The sequence below is a fragment of the Juglans regia genome, chromosome 2 (assembly GCF_001411555.2).
Source record: "Juglans regia cultivar Chandler chromosome 2, Walnut 2.0, whole genome shotgun sequence".
Lineage (NCBI taxonomy): Eukaryota > Viridiplantae > Streptophyta > Magnoliopsida > Fagales > Juglandaceae > Juglans > Juglans regia.
The window spans coordinates 28,775,908-28,795,094 of NC_049902.1; the positions used below are offsets into that span (position 1 = coordinate 28,775,908).

Here is a 19,187-nt window from a genome sequence, read left to right on the forward strand (position 1 = left end):
CTTTCAATTTTCTTTAACTTTTTTTGCCATTTTCTCTCTCTATTTTTGGTTATTCTTCATTCTTCAACCTTCCGCCTTCTTCTTAGGCCTCGTTTGGATAATCAGATGAGATGATCTGTGAATAATAATAAAATTATTTGAATTAATATATTTTATGAGATTTTGAAAATGATAATGATATCCTTACACTTTGTTTACTATAGCTTTACTATCCAGTTTTTTTTTCCCTTTTACTTTTTGAATCTGGATTGAAAATATGAAGAAATGAACTTTTTGTATAATCTAAAAATAAATAAATTCAATTAACCAACGTAATCATGTAATTTAATTAAAAATAAATTTAATTTTATAAAAATTGACTCGATTTTTATAAATTCAAGAAGTTTATGTTTTGGGATTTTTAATCCAGATTTAAAGAGTAAAGAGAGGAAAAAAAATAATTAGATAGTAAAATAATAGTAAATTAGGTGTAAGGATACCATTAACCTTTTATAAAATGAAAGAGAAAAAATTGAATAAAAATATTATAAAGTTAAAATATTGTTAGAATATAATTTTTTAATATAATTTTGTTTTGAGATTTGAGAAAGTTCAATTATTTTTTATATTTTGTTTGAAAGTTTGATAAAATTATATTGATTAAGTAATGATTAGATAAAAAAGTTAAAAATTTAAAAGTATATGTACTTTTAATATTTAAATATTAAAATAAGATATGTTGAGATTATATGAGAGGATCTTACAATCTAAACGAGACCGATTATGCTTGTTGCTTATCATAATTGTCCTCCATATTATACAAGTATTCTCTCCCGTGTAATTGCTAAATATAATCTTAATTTATGCAAGTCTTGTACGAATCTTTGAAAAAAATATGGGATACATTATTTAAAACTAAATGAGTTTTGTTTTATATGAATCACACTTCTTTTTAAAAGACTTGTATAAATTTTATGTGAAAATATATTTACAATCATAAATTGTATAATTATCGCGTAATCGTTTTGAAAAAAATAAATAAAATATGAGACTTATATGAAAAATAATTTTTAATAGTAAATCTTACTATTTTTCAAAACGATTACATGACATTTACGTATTTTACAGTTGTATATAAAATTATTCAAATTTTATACACCATAAGCCTGCACAAATCATATTCCACTCTCTCTCATCACTCTCTTTCTCTCATTTTATTCGGGTTTGGTTTTTAAATTTAGAATTACATCGAACTTTGGTTGTTGATTCTAGGATTTCTTCGAGTTTGTCTCCATTAATGTCGGAGATCAATCTCACCAAATCGACCGCAACTTGTCGATCACAATTGAGATTAGTGTCAGTAGATTAGCATCACTTCTCGATCGATTTTAGTCAGTGTGACAATGGCTTTTTCATTCTTCTATTCAGTTTCCTATTTTGTTAACAGTTTATATGCTAAATTAAATTTTTATTATTTTATTTTAATTTAACTAAAATAAATAAATAAATAAATAAATGCAGTGTGTATCGTAAGATGACGAGTAAAGTGTGCTTTGGTTTTAGGCAGAGCTTAGGATAATATTTATTAAAATTTAATATAAAGACAAAAAAGATGATTAGATGTATGATAGGGTAGTGGGATGCAGCGATGATTGCACTGAAAAGTATTTTTACAGGAAGTTGCAGTCAACTTTGGGTGCTTGAGAGTGTCTTTTTGGCATTAGAACTCTCCAGAAAAGACGTGGAATCTTTTGTAATGTCTCTTGAGAGTCTTAAAAAAAGAGAAATAAAATAATATATATTTACATATAAAGTGCTACAATATATATTTTCACAATTAATGTTGTCATTATCAGTGATACCTGTTGGTAATATATTTTAAGTGACATTGTATTTAATTGATAGTCACTTAAAATTATAATATTAATAACTATAATTGAGGATAAACAAATTTAAAATAAAGAATAACAATGACATTTGTAACTTTGATAATTATATATAAAACGAAATCAATGGATTTTAATTTGGACATTATTAAGATTATTGGATAATGATACAATAAAAAAAATGAAATGTATTTTAAAAAAAAATGATATTTCTCATTTTTAATTTTATCATCCTTCGTTGTAATATTTATATAATTTATTATAAGTAATTTTATATATCAATCACTTATCTAATATTTATATAATTTTTGTTTATTTTTACAATACATCAAATCTCATATCATCTAATAATTTTAAATTTTTAAATAAAATAAAATAAATAATTTAATTTTTTAATTACAAAATAATAATAATAAAAATAAATATATTATTTAATTTTTTAAAATTATTTTAATTTATCTTATCTTATTTTATTTGTGAAAATAAATTAAGGTAAATAAATTCACTTAAAATATATTACTTCAATAAATTTTACCACATATATGAAAAATATTATAATATGTTGTACGAAAAATTGTGGCTAGTTTTCATTGGGGACAGTGACACTTGCGCTCCGTTGGCCCAACCGAAAGTAGGTGGTACAATCGTAATTATGAAGTCGTCGGCGCTCGGCACCCAAACCAAGTACGAACAAAGACCAAATTTACGAATCGAACAGAGAGAGAGAGAGAGAGAGAGAGCGCGCGCGCGCGCAGAAACGAGAGGCAACTTCCACTCTCGGACCGTGCCTCTTCTTCGTACCAACGCTCGTACCGAGGCAAAGTTCACCTATTTTTTTGTTTGTTTTTTATTCTTATTGTTTATTTTATCTGTTTGATTTTTGTTTATGGTGTTTTCTACTATTCTTTGCCTCCCCCAATGGGAACTTCTGTGGATGAGGGCAGGGAGAGAGAGTGTGTGTATTGCGAAGCAAAAGGGGAAATCCCTATTGGATTCTGGAGTTTGACCAAGGTTTCATCGTGACCCTGGTGAGACAAACTCTCCCTTTTTGATTGCAAGGGTAGTTTGCGAGGTGATTTCTGTGTTTTCTCCAAAACAATCTTTTGCGGATTTGATTTGAATACCGTGCTTTAGAAGTTAAAGCCTTTGCAGGAGAGTCAATGGGCGGTTGTTATGCTTAGTCTCCGTAGTTTCGTCATATTTTTCTGCTGAAAATATTAGATTGCTGCAAGAGACCTATGCTGGGAAATTCTGTTCTCTAATTCACGGAGTCGAGAGTCTGAGTGGTGTTAGATTTTTAGCTTCTAGTTTTTTTCTTTTTTTATCTTGAAAACATTTGTTCCATATACTGAATTTAGAACACAATTGCGAGTCTAAATTTTTTTTCCTATTTTTGGTGGGAATTAGGTTGTAATGGGTTGAAAGCAAAATATGGGGAGTTACTCTGAAGAGGAAGATGATCAATTTTATGATTCACGCGAGGAGATCTCTTCTGTATCGGATTGGGGACTGGATTTCTCCGAGGACAGTAGCTCCGGTATTGGGCACATAGATAGTGTTTTGGGTAGTTTTTGGAATGAGATTTGGACTAAGAACCCGGAAAGTGTACAAGAACGCCGACATAGATTCTTAAAATGGATGGGCTTAAGCTTAGATTGGGATTCTGTTATGAGAGAGGATTTGGGCGGTGAACCAGACCACAGAATTGAAATGGGTATTGATAGAGTCGTGGAAAACAGTGGGGCGGTACTGAGAACTTCAGGTTTTGAAGAAGGGTGTCCATTAAGTAAGTGTACCATGTCAGATGAAGTGTCACATAAGTTAGAAAATGGTGTTTCAGAAGATAGTATTATGTGTACAATCAGGAATTTGGATGATGGAACCGAGTTCCTTGTGGACGAATTGGATCGCAATGGAATGCTTAGCAGACTACGTGAAGTGCGTTCCAATCGATCAGTGAGTTTTGAAGAATTTCAGAGAATTTTCGGGCCATCTCCTTTGGTTCAGCAGCACTTGCAGAGAGAAGTTGATGAGGCAAGATATCTGGTTAATGCAAAAAAGAAAGTGAAGAGGGATTGGCTAAGGACACTAGGTGCAGCAGCCTGTATTGTTGATACTGCTGCTTTAAATCCTGGTGATCTGGAACCAACATTAGAGACGGGGATGCGAAGAGTTCGAGTTCATCCTTGTAGAAAGCGTTCCAAGGAACTGTCTTCCCTTTTTGCTGGACAGGAATTTCTAGCACATGAGGGATCAATATTGACAATGAAGTTCAGTCTTGATGGGCAGTACTTGGCAAGTGCAGGGGAAGATAGAATTGTTCGTGTGTGGAAGGTGATTGAAAATGAGAGATCAGACAACTTCGATTTTCCAGAAATGGATCCTTCGTGTGTATACTTCACAATGAATAATCTTTCTGAATTGGCTCCTCTTGAGATGGATAGAGGAAAACTAGGAAAGATGGAGAAATTGAGGAAATCATCAGATTCTGTTTGTGTCATTTTCCCACCAAAGGTCTTCCAGATATTAGAGAAGCCTCTACATGAGTTCCAAGGACATAGTGGAGATGTCTTGGATCTCTCATGGTCCACAAAAGGGGTTAGTATGATTTGGAATTATGCTAGTATACTTGGGACTTCTTCATCATCTGTTGTTATATTGCTAGCATATTGGATTCCTGAACTTGATGAATATTAAAGCCTTTTTCATCTTTTTTATGGTTGCCACAGTTTCTGCTGTCCTCCTCTGTTGATAGGACAGCTCGTCTATGGCAAGTGGGATGTGACAGATGCCTACGGATCTTTTCTCATAATAGTTATGGTGAGTGTCTTGCTGATTGTTTACTAGTATCTTTTACATGTACTTGTTTAACATTGTGGTTTGTGTTAGCTAATCTCTATTTTTTTAAGTAAAATATATTTTATTAATACGTGTAGACTAATAGGCGTAGCCGAAGTACACGGGATTTATACAAGAACATCTAGTTAAAAATAGATACAAGAAAATTAGTTATGAAAAAATAGATACAAGTAGATCATGAAAGCTAAGCCGATTGAAATCCATAGCAATTGCCTAGAGAAATAAAGTGTTGAAAGAGGTAGATACGTGTTCACTTTGTATAACTCCCACATACTTGGGCTATGCCTATTCTCTTCTATTAATAAAACTTTACTTTACCTATCAAAAAGAAATAAAGTGTCGAAAGAGAAACTTCTGAGTTCTTCCATTGAGCATTCCTTATCTTCGAAGTTCCGGTCATTCCTTTCCTGCTAAATGCACCACAGTAGGCATGTAGGAATCATTTTCCATGCTGCTGCGATTTGCAGGTGTTAGCTATCTATATTGGTGTGATCTAAGTCTGTTCTCCCATTTTGGTTTGAATTATTCACATTAATCCTTATATTTCTATGATTGATGCAGTAACATGTGTTGATTTTAACCCTGTGGATGATGACTACTTCATAAGCGGTTCAATTGATGGAAAAGTTCGCATCTGGGAAACTGTTGGCTGTAAGGTTGTTGATTATATTGATACCAGGGAGATAGTCACTGCTGTGTGTTATCGGCCTGATGGAAAGGTCTGGTGAATTTTGTGTTCTCTCTGTTTTTTTTTTACAAGTAACGATTATATTTTGTGTTCTCTTAACTTTTCACTATGAATATTTAACATGAAATTCTCAAGCAACCGACTTTTACAGGGAGGAATTGTGGGCACCATGACTGGGAACTGTCGTTTTTATGATATCATTGGTATGTATAAGACCAGGCTAATTTTTAATTTTTCTCTCTTTTCTGAGCAAAATCTATTTCTCTCTCAATAGTGTATAATGACACATATGGTTATAAGTCTTATGTCTTGGATGGGAAAATGCTATTAGAAATTGCTAACTGTAGTAAACATGTTACACAAGACAGATGCTAATGTTTAAAAAACTAGACACTAACATGTACCGTTTTCTTTTCCTGGATATACCAAAAAAGTGAAAATGATTTTTTTTTGTTTATCTCTGCAGCTTATTAAGCTTTGTAGTCTGTGGGTAGAGAAAGAAACAATGTTTGCACAAAAAATGAGATGTGAAGTTTATTTGGTTAACCCTTATTTACTCTTTTGTCAACAACTACATGACAGGATGGTTGACTCTATATCAGATTAAGGAAATGTTGCACTATTGATTATTTCTGTTATTTTTATTTTTATGTTGCTTATTAAGTTGTTTTAGTGATCCATCATGAGTTTTTGGGGAAACAAGAAGGGTTAAAATAGGAGAACAGACTGAAATCACACCAATATAGAGTAACCAACACAAACCACAGTGGTGAGCTAGTATATCTAAAAGATACTAGCAAACAATTATCAAGAGGCTCGCCTTAACATTTCTAGCATTTTTTATTTTTTAAGTTGCATTAGTGGCAACATGTAGAAATATTCATGTTTTTTTTTTATTGGCACCGGGTGTCTGAGAACAGTGTCCCGACTAATCTTGAGATTGCACAGGCTCTCTCGGCAAGGAGTTTCTCGCAAGTGCACCTTGGGTAATTCAAGAGGAAAATCCCCTAGTCCGATAGCCCTTAGAGATTGTTTGCACCCAAGAGGATTCAAACCTTAAAAATGTTCATGTTGGTTGTCGTGATTATTTTAAAAACATTGTCTGCTTTAAATCAATTGTTTCACTTCCCATCTATTGTTGAGACCAAGACATGGGATGATTTAGGAAATCTGTCTGTGCAGATGTGTGGACTAGGGTTTTGAAAACATGAAGAATAAGAATAAGAGCGGTTTCTTTGGAGAGTTTATGTTGGGAAATTCTGGACGGCGGTATCCATTCTGGTACTATCCTAGGCTAAGCTCCAAAAGAGCCAGCTTATGGCCATCCTTTAGCAAGCCTAAGCCACTGGAAAGCACTAGTAAGCAGCTTTGTAAGCCACTGTACGGGCATCCCAAAGTCCAGTAATCTCGACGGAGATTAGAATGAGCTTTGATGAATAAAAGAAGAATTGGTAGAAATTCTCATGGGTGAAGCAAATCAAACCTATTTTCAGACAAAGAACTTTAAGGGCACTCTTCCTAATCCCAGTTCAAGATAGAATAAGACCTGCCGGGATGTTTGGGATTTTAAGGCTTGTTTGGCAGCTGTTTGGTTGAGGAAGTATGTGGAGTTTTTTATTTTGAAATATATGGAAAAGGATATAATTTGGGGTTTGCAAAGGAGAAAAGGAGAGAAGTTTGTTGCTGTCCAGGGGCTATGTGAACTCATGTAAATGGTAATGGTGTGCCAAGAAGTAGAAGAAAAGGAGGGAGGGAGGGAGAGATTAATCAACTATTTGTCATTTGAGCAAAATCAATGATATTCTTTTTGATAATTTAAACTTTATTTATGCTCGAAAGAGGTGTTGCCCTAGTACACAAGACGTATACATGAGATACACCGTGGTAGAAAAAGAGAAAAGAGCATAAAAAATAGAAAAATCGAAATGAGCAAGAATCCAGTATTAAAGGGCTTCAAAGAAGTCTTTGAGCTTCCTGTGTACTCGGGCATTGCCTATTTACATGGATTAATAAAACTTTTTACTTATAAAAAAAAAAAAAGTCTTTGAGCTCATACACTGTCTTCTCTCTATCTTCAAAACTCTGATTTTTTCTTTTTCTCCAATGCATCACAACAAACAAGACGGGACAATCTTCCACAATGCTTCGCTTTGAGAAAACACTAGCCACCTCACAATGCAAGAAAAGATATCAATCTGACCCATTTCTTCTACACGTGAACTAGGGGTGAAAACTGAAGGTGTCGATGCGGTTTTGGTCCAAAACCGAAACCACACCGACTTGCTGAAACTGGGATCATCTCGACCGAAACTGGCCGGTGAAGGAGAAGAAAACCGTCAACGTCGGTCTCGATTTTTTCTGGTCGGTTCGCTGGTGTCGTTGGTGGCAATGAGGGAGAGAAACATAGTGATTCACAACAAAAAACTAGAAATCTTACGACAAATATCATTGATCTTACAACAAATATCATTGATTCACAACAAAATCAACAAAATACAAAACAATAGGCAAATCTGAGAGAGAAGGAGAGAGAGGGAGAGAGAACGACGCTATTTGCTGGAACTAGGAACGGTGGAGAGGGATGGCTGGAGGCTGGGCTCACTACTGCTGAAGGCTGGGCTCGCTGCCGCTAGAGGCTGGACTTGGAGGGCTCGAAGATGCACCACTGCTGTTGTAGAGAGAGAGATGAAGAATAAGAGAAGACATGGGGATTTGGGGGGGGGGGGATTAAACCTAAGTCTGAAGCGGTGTCGTTTCAAACTTAGGTTTAATATTTTTCTTTACGGTTACTATGAAACATAAGTGAAACGGCGTCGTTTTATTTAAATAGATATAAAAATATATATAATTATATCTGTCGGTTCACCGGTTTGAACCTAGTTCAAATTGGGACCGAACAGGACCGGTGTCGGTTTCGTCAAATTCCAACCCCATCTTGACCCGTTCCGGCCAGTTCTAGTTGGTGCCGGCCGGTTCTATCGGTTCCTATTCACCCCTAACGTGAACCAACAATCCATAATAATAATCTTTCTCTAAAATTATCCAATATGAGTCAGTCATGCCTAGGCATTGCTCTTGTATATGTCTCGTGTACTTGATGTCTATTTCTTATCAATAAAACTACTGTCTACTTATCAAAGAAAAAATTATCCAATGTGAGATCCTCTCTAAAATAGTTGTTTACACAAAGAAAGTCACTCTCAAAAGGTCCTTATTTAACCAAATGGTCTTCGATGGGATCGAGAGATCATTATAGGAAGATGAAATATTGTGGAATGATTTCACTTCAACCACCCTAAGTTTTGTAGGGGCCCAACAACGCTTGACCTCACCACCCTATCTCAACCGAATGAAATACAAGCGATTCAAAACGAACTAATAATTCCCATGTTCCAATCTTGTGCCGCTCTAGTAAAACTAGCATCTATTCCCACCAAGGGCGGTGGGTTGCCTTGTTGCACATGACCCCTATTTAGGTCTCTGTGGGAGCACCTTTTAAGGAAAACTATTTTTTTTAATAAGTAATTTTATTAGAAATGAATGTATAGGCAAAGCCCATGTACACAGGAAGTATACCAAAGAAAACATCTAAATACATTCTAAGAAACAAAAAGCGACAACAGAAAATCATTGAACAGAAGCTTTGTTCATCACTAAAGTAGAAAACCAAAGCAATAAAGAGTGCACAAAAAAGTCCCAAAGTTGCTCCAAAGTGCGCTCCTTGTTGTTAAAACACCGATGATCCTTTCCATCCAAATGCACCACGTAAGACACAAAGGAACCATTTTCCAAACCGCATCCACTTGAGAACAACGATGAAGCCCGTTCCAACACGCAAGAAGACCAACCACTCTCAAAGGTATCACCCAAGCCAAGCTGATTCTACAAAAAATGCCATCCCACAAGCCCTTGGCACTTCACAATGCAAAAGTAAATGATCCACAGTTTCCCATGCTTCTTACACATGAAACATTAATCCATAACTATAATACCCCCCTCTTAAATTTTCCAACGACAAGATCTTTCCAAGAGAGGCAGTCCATATGAAAAAAGCAACTTTGGAAGGCACATGAGACCTCCAAATGAAAAGTTAACAGCTTATAGTACGAATGAACAGTGAAATTTTTGCTCCCCTTGGACTTCCAAACATCCTATCCCCATCATTATCATCAAGCCTCAAAAGAGTATAAAAAGCTGAAGAAAGCTGAAACTTCGTCAATCTCCCAATCCTGAACAGCTCTAGTGAAGTAAACATCCCACTGAAGCGAGCCATTACGACGAACAAGCATATCAGATACAGCAGCATACTGATCTGAAGCCAACCGAAAAATAGCCGGAAACACCCTATTGAGAGCTCGATCACCACACCAAATGTCAAAACCAGAAACGGATCCTAGATTCCAACAGCATAACTAACATGGCTAGCAAAACTCTCTCAGCCCTTTCTAATGAACTTCCAAAGACCCGTACCATAAACCCCCGTGCTTCATTAGAACACCAAACATTAGGAAAACTATTAACATTCTCATTAAGATCAACAGAGAGCAATTTAGATTTGGCCAGATTGATCTTTAAATGAGAAATGGCTTCAAATCATAAGAACATAAACCTTATTTTGGAGATGGTCAGCATTTGCATCTCCGACTATTGAAGTGTCATATGCAAACAACAAATGAGAGATTAAAAGCTCAGCTGCATTCCTTGATCCCACGGAAAAGCCCATCAAGCTTATTTATAAAGACTTAATTGACTATCCCTTGACCTATTAGGAGTTGGACTTCTAATTTTATTATTAAACTACAGTTCCAATAAAGCAATAATAGACTAACCTGGATTCAAGAAAAAGAACAAAAACAAAACAAAACAAAAACCCAAGATGCTTTAAAGCTCCTTAGAAGTGCTGAACTCAACTCACTAAAATACCCTCGATTTACTGGAGTTGTGAAGAACTCTTTATCCGTCCTTCATTTCAAAACGAACAATAAGTTTTACAATGAACAAGACGTCAAAACTGATTCAACCCCACACTATTCGTGGCTCAATCTATAAATTCATACAAATCTCACATCCATTAGACATTGTGACGGGTTCCATGCAACAAAAACTCTATATTACCAAAATTGGGTTGTACAAAGTGACTTCATTTATTCTTGTTAAGCATGCTTTTTGGGAAAAAGGTTATGGAGTTCAACTTGAAAATATTGGGAGATGAGAATACTGAGACAGTTTCTGACCAGCATAATATTAAACATGTTACAGTAATCCCAATTATGTATGGAAAGGGTGAAGATACCCTCTTTTGGCCTTGCATGAAGTCAGTTCAGTATATGCATGTCAATTTTTTTTTCAAGGCTGCGTCAGATAAGATGAATTGGTTGATAGGATTCATAGGCTGAAATGCTTCTTGGTGGGTTTTTAACTGCAGGACATTGGTGCTCTATCAGAATCGTACATTTTGAAAATTTATAACCTCAAAAATATAGGTTCTCTCGATGTAAATGGATATACTTATTTTTGATGTACCACAATTAATTTACGAATTCTATCTGGTTCGAAAAAGATTACGTCATCGAGTGCTAGCTTATCTTGTTTTTGTTTGGTTTCAGATACTCGTCTGCAACTGGATGCTCAAATATGTTTACAGGGCAAAAAGAAGTCACCAGGAAAGAGGATAACTGGCTTTCAGGTTGTTGAATTATGGTCATGTTTTTGTCGTATAATTCCTACTATTTTCACTCATTTATCTTACGATACTAACCTAATTATTACAACTTGACTTGTTAGTTTTCCCCAAGTGACCCGAGCAAGGTAATGGTCGCTTCTGCTGATTCAGTTGTCCGTATTCTTTCGGGAGTTGATGTCATTTGCAAATTCAGGGGTAGGCTTTGTGTCTTTAGCAGAACTTGCACTTCTTTTTATTCTTCAATTTGAAAAGGTTATTTTAGGTGCTTGGAAAACACTTATTTTCAATAATTTTGCAGTGTAATCTGCATTTGTTGAACGCCATGTTTCTGATTTTGATGAGATTTTGATGAGTTTGCGTTACTTTCAATCTTAATTGTTCTTTTGTCCTCCATTTTTAGGTATTCGAAATGCTGGAAGCCAGATGTCTGCTTCTTTCACCTTAGATGGAACTCATATTGTATCAGCAAGTGATGATTCAAATGTCTACATCTGGAACTTTACACACCAGGACAGGACTTCTTCTCGAGCAAGGACTGTTTGGTGTAGTGAGAGTTTCCAGTCCCACAATGCATCCATTGCTATACCTTGGAGTGGCATTCAAACCATGTCTGGAACACTTCTGTCCCCAAGATTGAGTGCAGATATTTGGGGAAGTAGTATAAAAAGTGGGTGGAAACTCCGCAACTTGGATGAGCATTCAAGTGAAAACTTGAGTCTCTCTTCTCCCGATTGTTTCTCTCTTGGCCGTGGCTTTTTATTGGAGTCTGTACCAAAAGGATCTGCCACTTGGCCTGAGGAGAAACTTTCTAATTCAGGTCCAATAACTATTTCTCCTGCAATGTGCAAATCTGAGTACAAAATCTTGAGGAGTGCTTGCCAGAGCATGTCCAGTTCTCCCCACATGTGGGGTCTTGTGGTTGTGACTGCAGGTTGGGATGGGCGGATTAGAACGTACCACAATTATGGGTTGCCTATGCGTCTTTGAAAATAGGGTTTGGCAAGATGGTCGGACGGGCCGTGCATACAGATTTGCAACGTGCTGTTGAAGATCCGAGGACAAGATTTGAAGAGCCCTTGCAATTCTTTAACAAGGAGAATCACTTGTCTTTAAAGTGCCCAACAACTGAAACAAATGATTCTTGCATGTTCTGTGGTATATAGATGACAGCTATATGGTTTTCTGAATTTTTTTTGGGGGTATCAATTATGGGCTCTCACAGATTACTAGGTGTATTATACTCCAGTCAGGGCATGCTATGTGGCAAAGCTTTTTCTGATCTGACTGCAGTCCAGCCTAGGTGCCAAAAGGAGCCTAAGGACTGCTTTTGTGTTGGATTCTAATATACAGGTAAATTATACGATTCTTTGATTTGTTTTTTAAGTAGTGTCGGTCCAAATTTATGTAGTTCCACGTGCTTTATGGTCTCCTAAGTATGATGTATTTTTTAGATTGCTGGTGTTGTCACCAGCATCTCTGTGGTTTCCTTTATGGACCTATATCTTATAGAGTGATGTAGCTGAAGTTTTGTTCATTGAAAAGGGAGTTTTTGTGAGATGGGAGCAACTTCTCTCAGCTAATTTGATTTTATTTGTTGTAATAATTATTGAAAATAAAATTAAAAAAAAAAAACTATTTGTTGTAGTTCAATGTGGAAGGCATCTAGGCTTAATTTCATTGTTCCTGCCTGGTGAGACCCAATGACTTTGGCAGAGTTGATGTTTATTTGTGTGGGTGTTCATTAGTTAGGGCCACGCTGATTGTCATGCCATGTAACCTTTATTCAAAAAAAAAAAAAAAAAAAGGGGGGGAAATGGTTAGTGAAGCTGTGGAGACAAAATGGTCGTTTCAGAAGTCAATTATTTAAATGAAAAGTCATTCGAAATAATATTTCTTATTAAAAATTGGTTAGTTATTGAGAATCTCCCAATGAAAGAGAGAAGCTTAGGAGTTTGGACTCAATACCATTCACTGTTAAAATTATTATCCGACATGGGATTTAATTTCTCACCCACACAAGTCACATGTATTCTCTAACTCTTGCAGCACCCTGCAGATACAGGTAGGCGCTTCGCCGCTGATAATGAAGATAGCTTTAGATGTTTACCAAAAAAAAACCATAAAAGTAGCTGTGTTTATAAATTATAAGATTTAAATCTGTAACAAAAATGAGAATGGCATAGGACTCATGAAGTAGATGTGTAGTCTTCCTTTTTATCTCATTATCAGATTGGAGTGTAGGTTTAGGTGTTGTTTGGATAATGAGATGAGATGTGACGGTTTTAGATGAAAATTGAATAAAATATTGTTAGACTATTATGTTTTAATATTAATAATTTAAAAAAGTTATAATGATGAGATAAAATAAGATGATGAGAAAAGTTACTTTGCCTCCTTCATTTGACCGCTCAAGTTGACCGTTGGTCTAATTTTTTTATTTTTTTTATTTAATAATTAAAAAAGTAATTTTAAGTGTATTGATATGTATTTTTTATTTATATTTTGTATTGATATATTTTGTATATTTACGTCCAGCGGTATAGTAGCTTCACTCATGAGATGAACTATTTACTATTTAAAAAGTCACTATAGCTAGTGGTTGTGGTTCAGAATCTTCAGATCCCGTACGTACTAGCAAAGTAGGGTCTTTCCAAAGAGGAAACTGAAATAATAAAAACTGCAGGTGGTTCAACTTCCTTTTACAAACATTAAGAGATGTTTAGATTCGAAGATAATTTGAAATGAATTGAGATGAATTGTGAATAATAGTGAGATGAATTATAAATAATAATAAAATTTATGAATTAAAGTTAATAAATAATAATAAATAATAGTGAGATAAATTGAAATAAATTGAGATAAATTGAGATAAGTTGTGAATGTAAACGTTTTCTAAATGAGATTTTACACAGTAGTAAGAGATCAGAGGAAGAAGAAGGAAAAAAAGGCAAGCCTGTAAGTCTGTAATCGAGGGCAGAAAAAAACATGTCGGGTCCTCTCTTGTTGTGGTTACTGAAGAAGTTGCTGTCACGTGTACAGAAAACACAATTAGGTAGAGTTTGGGTGAGTTAAGCATTCACATTGGTTACTTATTAATTTCTCTAAAATAGTTAAAAAATTCACTTTCTAAATTTTTTTTTTTTTATCTTTTAAAAATCTCTTACATTTCATTTCTTATAATATCTCTATTCTATTAAAATAATGAGTAACGTTAGATATAGTCATGAGTTGTGTAAGCAACATGCACTCTTTTTGAAAAAGAGTAGAATCTACCATTAACAAATGAATTTTTTCAAGTGGGTCCTATATCTATTCATTTTTTTTAAAAGAGTGCGTGATACTTGTGCACTTTATGACTGTAAATATTATTTTCTCTAAAATAATATTTCTCAATTCTTTTCTTATTACTTTTTTCTCTCACTTTCATTTACAAACATAACTACTAACTCTTTTATCTTTTTCCTTTTGTCTTCAGCTATCACCTTCTACCTATTTTGTAAACACAAATCTGAAATTTTTTTTGGGTACAATAATAGTTTGTTATTATTTTGGTATTAAAAATAATAATTTTTTTAAATATGTGTATTTTTCAATGCAATGGTATTTGTAACGGATAAATAAAATTGAAGCTTATAATTTTGTCCAATATATAACTGTAATATTTTTTGTACTTTGTCTGGTAGTAACATTTTGATTCTCATATAACGGTAATAGTTGTTGTCTTTAATCTAATGGTAACACATCTTCTCGTAGTTGCAGTTGTAATATTTTTTTGTCATTTGTCCAACGGTAATACATTTTTTTCGAGTTGCAACGGTAATATTTTTTGTCATTTGTCCAATGGTAACATATCTTTTTCGAATAAACAATAATATTTGTCTTTTGTCTAATAGTAATATTTTTTGTCTTATATGTATTGGTAATATTTTTGAACTTTTTTCTAACTACCATGTTTTTTCTTTTTCAAACGGTTCCCTTTTTGTGTATAGGTAAGCACATAACACATGCTCAAATGGCTGCAAAACGGTTGACTTTGTGAAAGTTTCACAAAAAAATGACCATCTGGGTTACCCTGTCATATCAAGCTCGCTCCATTCACAGAAGTTGTGATTTTACACATGTATCATATTCAATTTAACCATCATCACAACCTAATTACAACCTAACCATCATCATAGCCTAATTACACATACAACCCCAATGACAACCTCTACTAAGTCAAGAATTAAAATTGCAAAGAACAAAGTAATGACAGTGAAAAAAAGCAAATAAGGAATCAACATCAAGAACTAGAAAGTCAAAGCCAACCAACACTGCAATAAGAGAGCAAAACGAAGTATCAGCTTGCCCAAAGAGAAAACAAAGAAGCATATATAAATAAAATTTTAGATTATATTGTTTCCTTATTCGATTGACTTTAAAGATCCAAAAAAGTTACCAAAGTTTACAATTCACAAAAGTTAGGATTTTTAACTCTGAAAATAGAAAAAGTTACCAAACTTATTAATATAAAAAAATGGCAAGCTCACTTGAATATATTACAGAACATTTATCCAAACAGAAAACACTTTCATGTGAAAATCCAAGCATATAAGCATGTAAAAATCTTCATAGAATCATACATGCTGAGTTAGATTGAATAAATTACACAACAATTACACAAAATTGAAATCAAACAAGTAGTACAATGTCAATGGTAATGTAACTGACAGTGAAACAAAGCACGTTAGAGTTACATGTGAAATGCTTCATAGGAATCAAATGGCAAGCTAGATTTAATAAATCAAACATAAATTTCACAAAACAGAAAGGAAATGAAGCAGTGAATCCGTATGGGTTGGTTTCTGACAGTGAAACAAAGCATCTGCCATGTCAAATTCTAAGCACATTGAAATGCCAAAGCTAGATTAAATAGCAGAATACATAAATTTTGCAAAATAGAAATCAAACAAGCAATGACTCTGTACGGAATGCTCACTGACAATGAAACAAAGCAACATGTCAAATTCGTAGTACATTGAAATGATAAAACTAGATTGAATAACAGAACACTTCAATTTCACAAAACACAAATCAAATAAGCAGTATTTCATGATGGGTTACAATTTTTTTTTCCAAAACCTGTACAAAATTCACCATTATAGAAACTCTAGAGAAGTATACACAGAAACCATTTTGGTCTAATGGGCTAGGGTTTTTGAGATCTACCTCAATATTTAACAATGGAATTACAGAGACCCAAAGTAGTAGAACACAAACGAAATCAAAAACAAAGTTTCTCTCATAGCTAACGGCATGAGAGACAGGGACTGTGTCTGTGAGAGATGAAATGGTTATCGTGAGGTTTTTGTGTGAGACAAAATTTTACTTGTCGTGAAAAATATTGGAGGGGTTGTTGTCGATGGACGAGTGCGAGAGAGAGCCGATAGCAACTAGGGCGCGAGGGACATCGAAGACACAGGAGGGGAAGAGAGGGACATGGGAAAATACTTAAAAATGGGAAAATGGATGTACTAGATGGGGAACCACTGTAGCAAGCATAAACATCATCCCTAAAATAGGGAATCAAATGGGAGGAAGAAATGCATGTTTTCCCCAAATCGCATCTCAAAATTTGGAGAAGAAGAATGTATAGGGCGCCGGATGTCAGTGCTCTTAGAACATCTACATCCGGCAGAGGATAGGGAGCTGAGTTGGCTGCCATATTTAATTTTTGACAAAAAAAACAAAAGGGTTGACTATTTTTGGAAAATTTTTGGGATTTAAACAATGACTCTCTAAATATGGAGAGTACTGTTCATAACGATGTGTAGGTTAGAATTGCATCTAAGTGTATGTTTGGTTACCAAACTCACCTCAACTCAACTCATCATTATAATTTTTTTAAATTTTAATACAAAATATAATAAATAATTTAAATTTTTTAAATTTTAAAATAATAATAATATTAAAAAATAATATTTTAATAATATTTTATCATCTCAACTCAACTCAATTCAGTTTAACATCCAAACGCAGCCTAAAACTAATTAGAATTGCTTGCGCATTGCGTAACAAGGGTGCATGGCATTGTCGCCGCTAAGCAGCTTTTGTTGCATTTCTAGCTCTACAAATTCCAATGTAGATGCATTTAACTAATGTAAGACTAACTTTTATTAATACACTTCAAAAGTGAAAATTTTTCATAATTAATTTAAAGATGTTGTCTCTTTCAATCAATGCATAAGGTTGCTAATAATAGATAATTTTAATGAAAAAGTTATAGATTTACAAATAAATCGATAAAAAGCCTAACAATTTGATTTACCACAATAAATTATATCAATTTTTGAATTTATATATATTTATAAAAAAGTATTTTCGTAAAGCAAATATTTTTAATACAATATATACTATAAAAAAAAAAGCATTTATAACGAGTCATTTGTAACAAAAAAAATGATTATTTATAATAAAAATATACTTAATTTGTCAAAAATAGTCATTTTAACATGAAATAATTAGCAACAAATACATAATTTTTGAATTACCAAGTGTGACAAAAAGAACATGAAAAAAATCTATTAATTATCTATTTTCTCATCATCCCTGCTATAATGTGATATTAGATGATAAGTTCATAAATAAAATATAATAAATAATTTCTAATCATCTAAATATCACATCATAAAAATGATAAAAGGATAATGAAAATTGAGATGATGAGTAGTATTACTCAAATAACATCATTATAAATGAATTGTCGCATACTGGATTGTGAAAAGAGTAATGCTACATACAGTCGTATAATGCACAAGTATCTTACAGTCGCTTTAAAAAAAAAGTAAAGTTTATTATTAACAAATTAATTTTTTTTTATGTAAATCTTATAATTATTCACTTTTATCAAAATAATTACACAATATTTATACATTTACATTTATAACTATCATTTTTCTTGTAAAAATGATACATTCCCATTGGCACAGTACGCGCCGCCGGGGGGGGTTGGGGGGACTTTGTGGCTCCAATGGAAGCAAGAAACATATGATGACGTGTCTATATGATGACCATATGTTAAGCAATCCCTCAAACATACTTTACCCACTACATATAATTTTTTAATTTTTAAATTTTTTTATTAAATATATAGTATATAAATAATAAGTAAAAAAATTTAATTAATTTTAAAAAAATAAAATAAAAAAATTAAAATAAATATAATATATAGTATATAATGTATAGAAATAATAAATAACAAAACTTTTTTTTTTTTCCTCGGAGTGGTTGAGATATTATTACATCGTAAGAAATTAAGCTGCATTTATAGTATTAATGGTACTAGCTTTAATATTAGGACCTATACATTAGCTATGGCCACTACCTTCACGTCTCTCTCTCACCCATGAATGATCACATCACTTTTTTTTTTTTTTTAATGGCTTTATCTCTTATTAGATTTTTCATTTTACACAATTATTTAATAAAAATATACTTTTTTATTTTTATTTTTTTTTATTTTACTTGATGTGTTTGAATTAAAAAACATTTTGGTAGAGCATTGTGTAAAAAAATATTTTACTAGGATTCTATGTATATATCCCGGCCCCACATTTGTAACTTATGTACATGGCTTTTTTTTTTAGCAACTTATGTACATGTTTATTCGTTCGATACAAATTATGAGATTCTGTAGAGGGGAAAAAAAAAATAAAATAAACACCACCGACAGAAACGTTATTTCCCGCGACGATTCCAAACGTTCAGTCAGATTTTCACCTGATAAAAATTCTACCGTAGAATCATTTTTAAGCATTTTTTGTATATTTGATATTGATTGCATTTTTTTTTAATATAAAATAATTATTTTAACCAATCAAATCAATAAAATGTAAAAAATATATATATATATATAAATAACTATATATATATGACATAACTCTTTTCGTAACTATAGTACGTAATGCTATCCATTACGCATCATGCGATCGACCTTTGACAATTACATGATTAAACACCAAATCTTTAAAAAGAAAATGGTTCTAAAGCTAATGATCTAAGTATATATTCCGAACCAATAGTATCTGCATGGCATAGAAGGGGAGGGAGAGAA

General features: G+C 33.4%; 1 protein-coding gene across 2 annotated transcripts; it reads left to right on the top strand.

The window, feature by feature from the left end:
- Positions 1–2,547: 2,547 nt before the first annotated feature.
- LOC109002062 lies at positions 2,548–12,475 on the top strand. 2 transcript variants are annotated; one of them, XM_018979648.2, is made up of 8 exons: positions 2,548–2,682; positions 3,273–4,463; positions 4,595–4,685; positions 5,286–5,443; positions 5,564–5,615; positions 11,019–11,098; positions 11,197–11,290; positions 11,496–12,475. In XM_018979648.2, the coding sequence occupies exons 2-8, from the start codon at positions 3,297–3,299 to the stop codon at positions 12,080–12,082; spliced, it is 2,229 nt and encodes a 742-aa protein (XP_018835193.1). In that variant the 5' UTR covers positions 2,548–2,682; positions 3,273–3,296; the 3' UTR covers positions 12,083–12,475. The 2 variants fall into 2 exon arrangements, with proteins under 2 accessions (XP_018835193.1, XP_018835191.1); XM_018979646.2 differs by lacking the exon at positions 2,548–2,682 and adding an exon at positions 2,692–2,893.
- Positions 12,476–19,187: the final 6,712 nt, after the last annotated feature.

Coding starts and splice junctions, on each gene's coding strand:
- LOC109002062 (XM_018979648.2), top strand. CDS start 3,297: ATGGGGAGTTACTCTGAAGAGGAAGATGATCAATTTTATGATTCACGC. Junction 5,616..11,018: donor TCGTTTTTATGATATCATTG/GTATGTATAAGA, acceptor GTTTGGTTTCAG/ATACTCGTCTGCAACTGGAT. Junction 11,291..11,495: donor TGTCATTTGCAAATTCAGGG/GTAGGCTTTGTG, acceptor CTCCATTTTTAG/GTATTCGAAATGCTGGAAGC.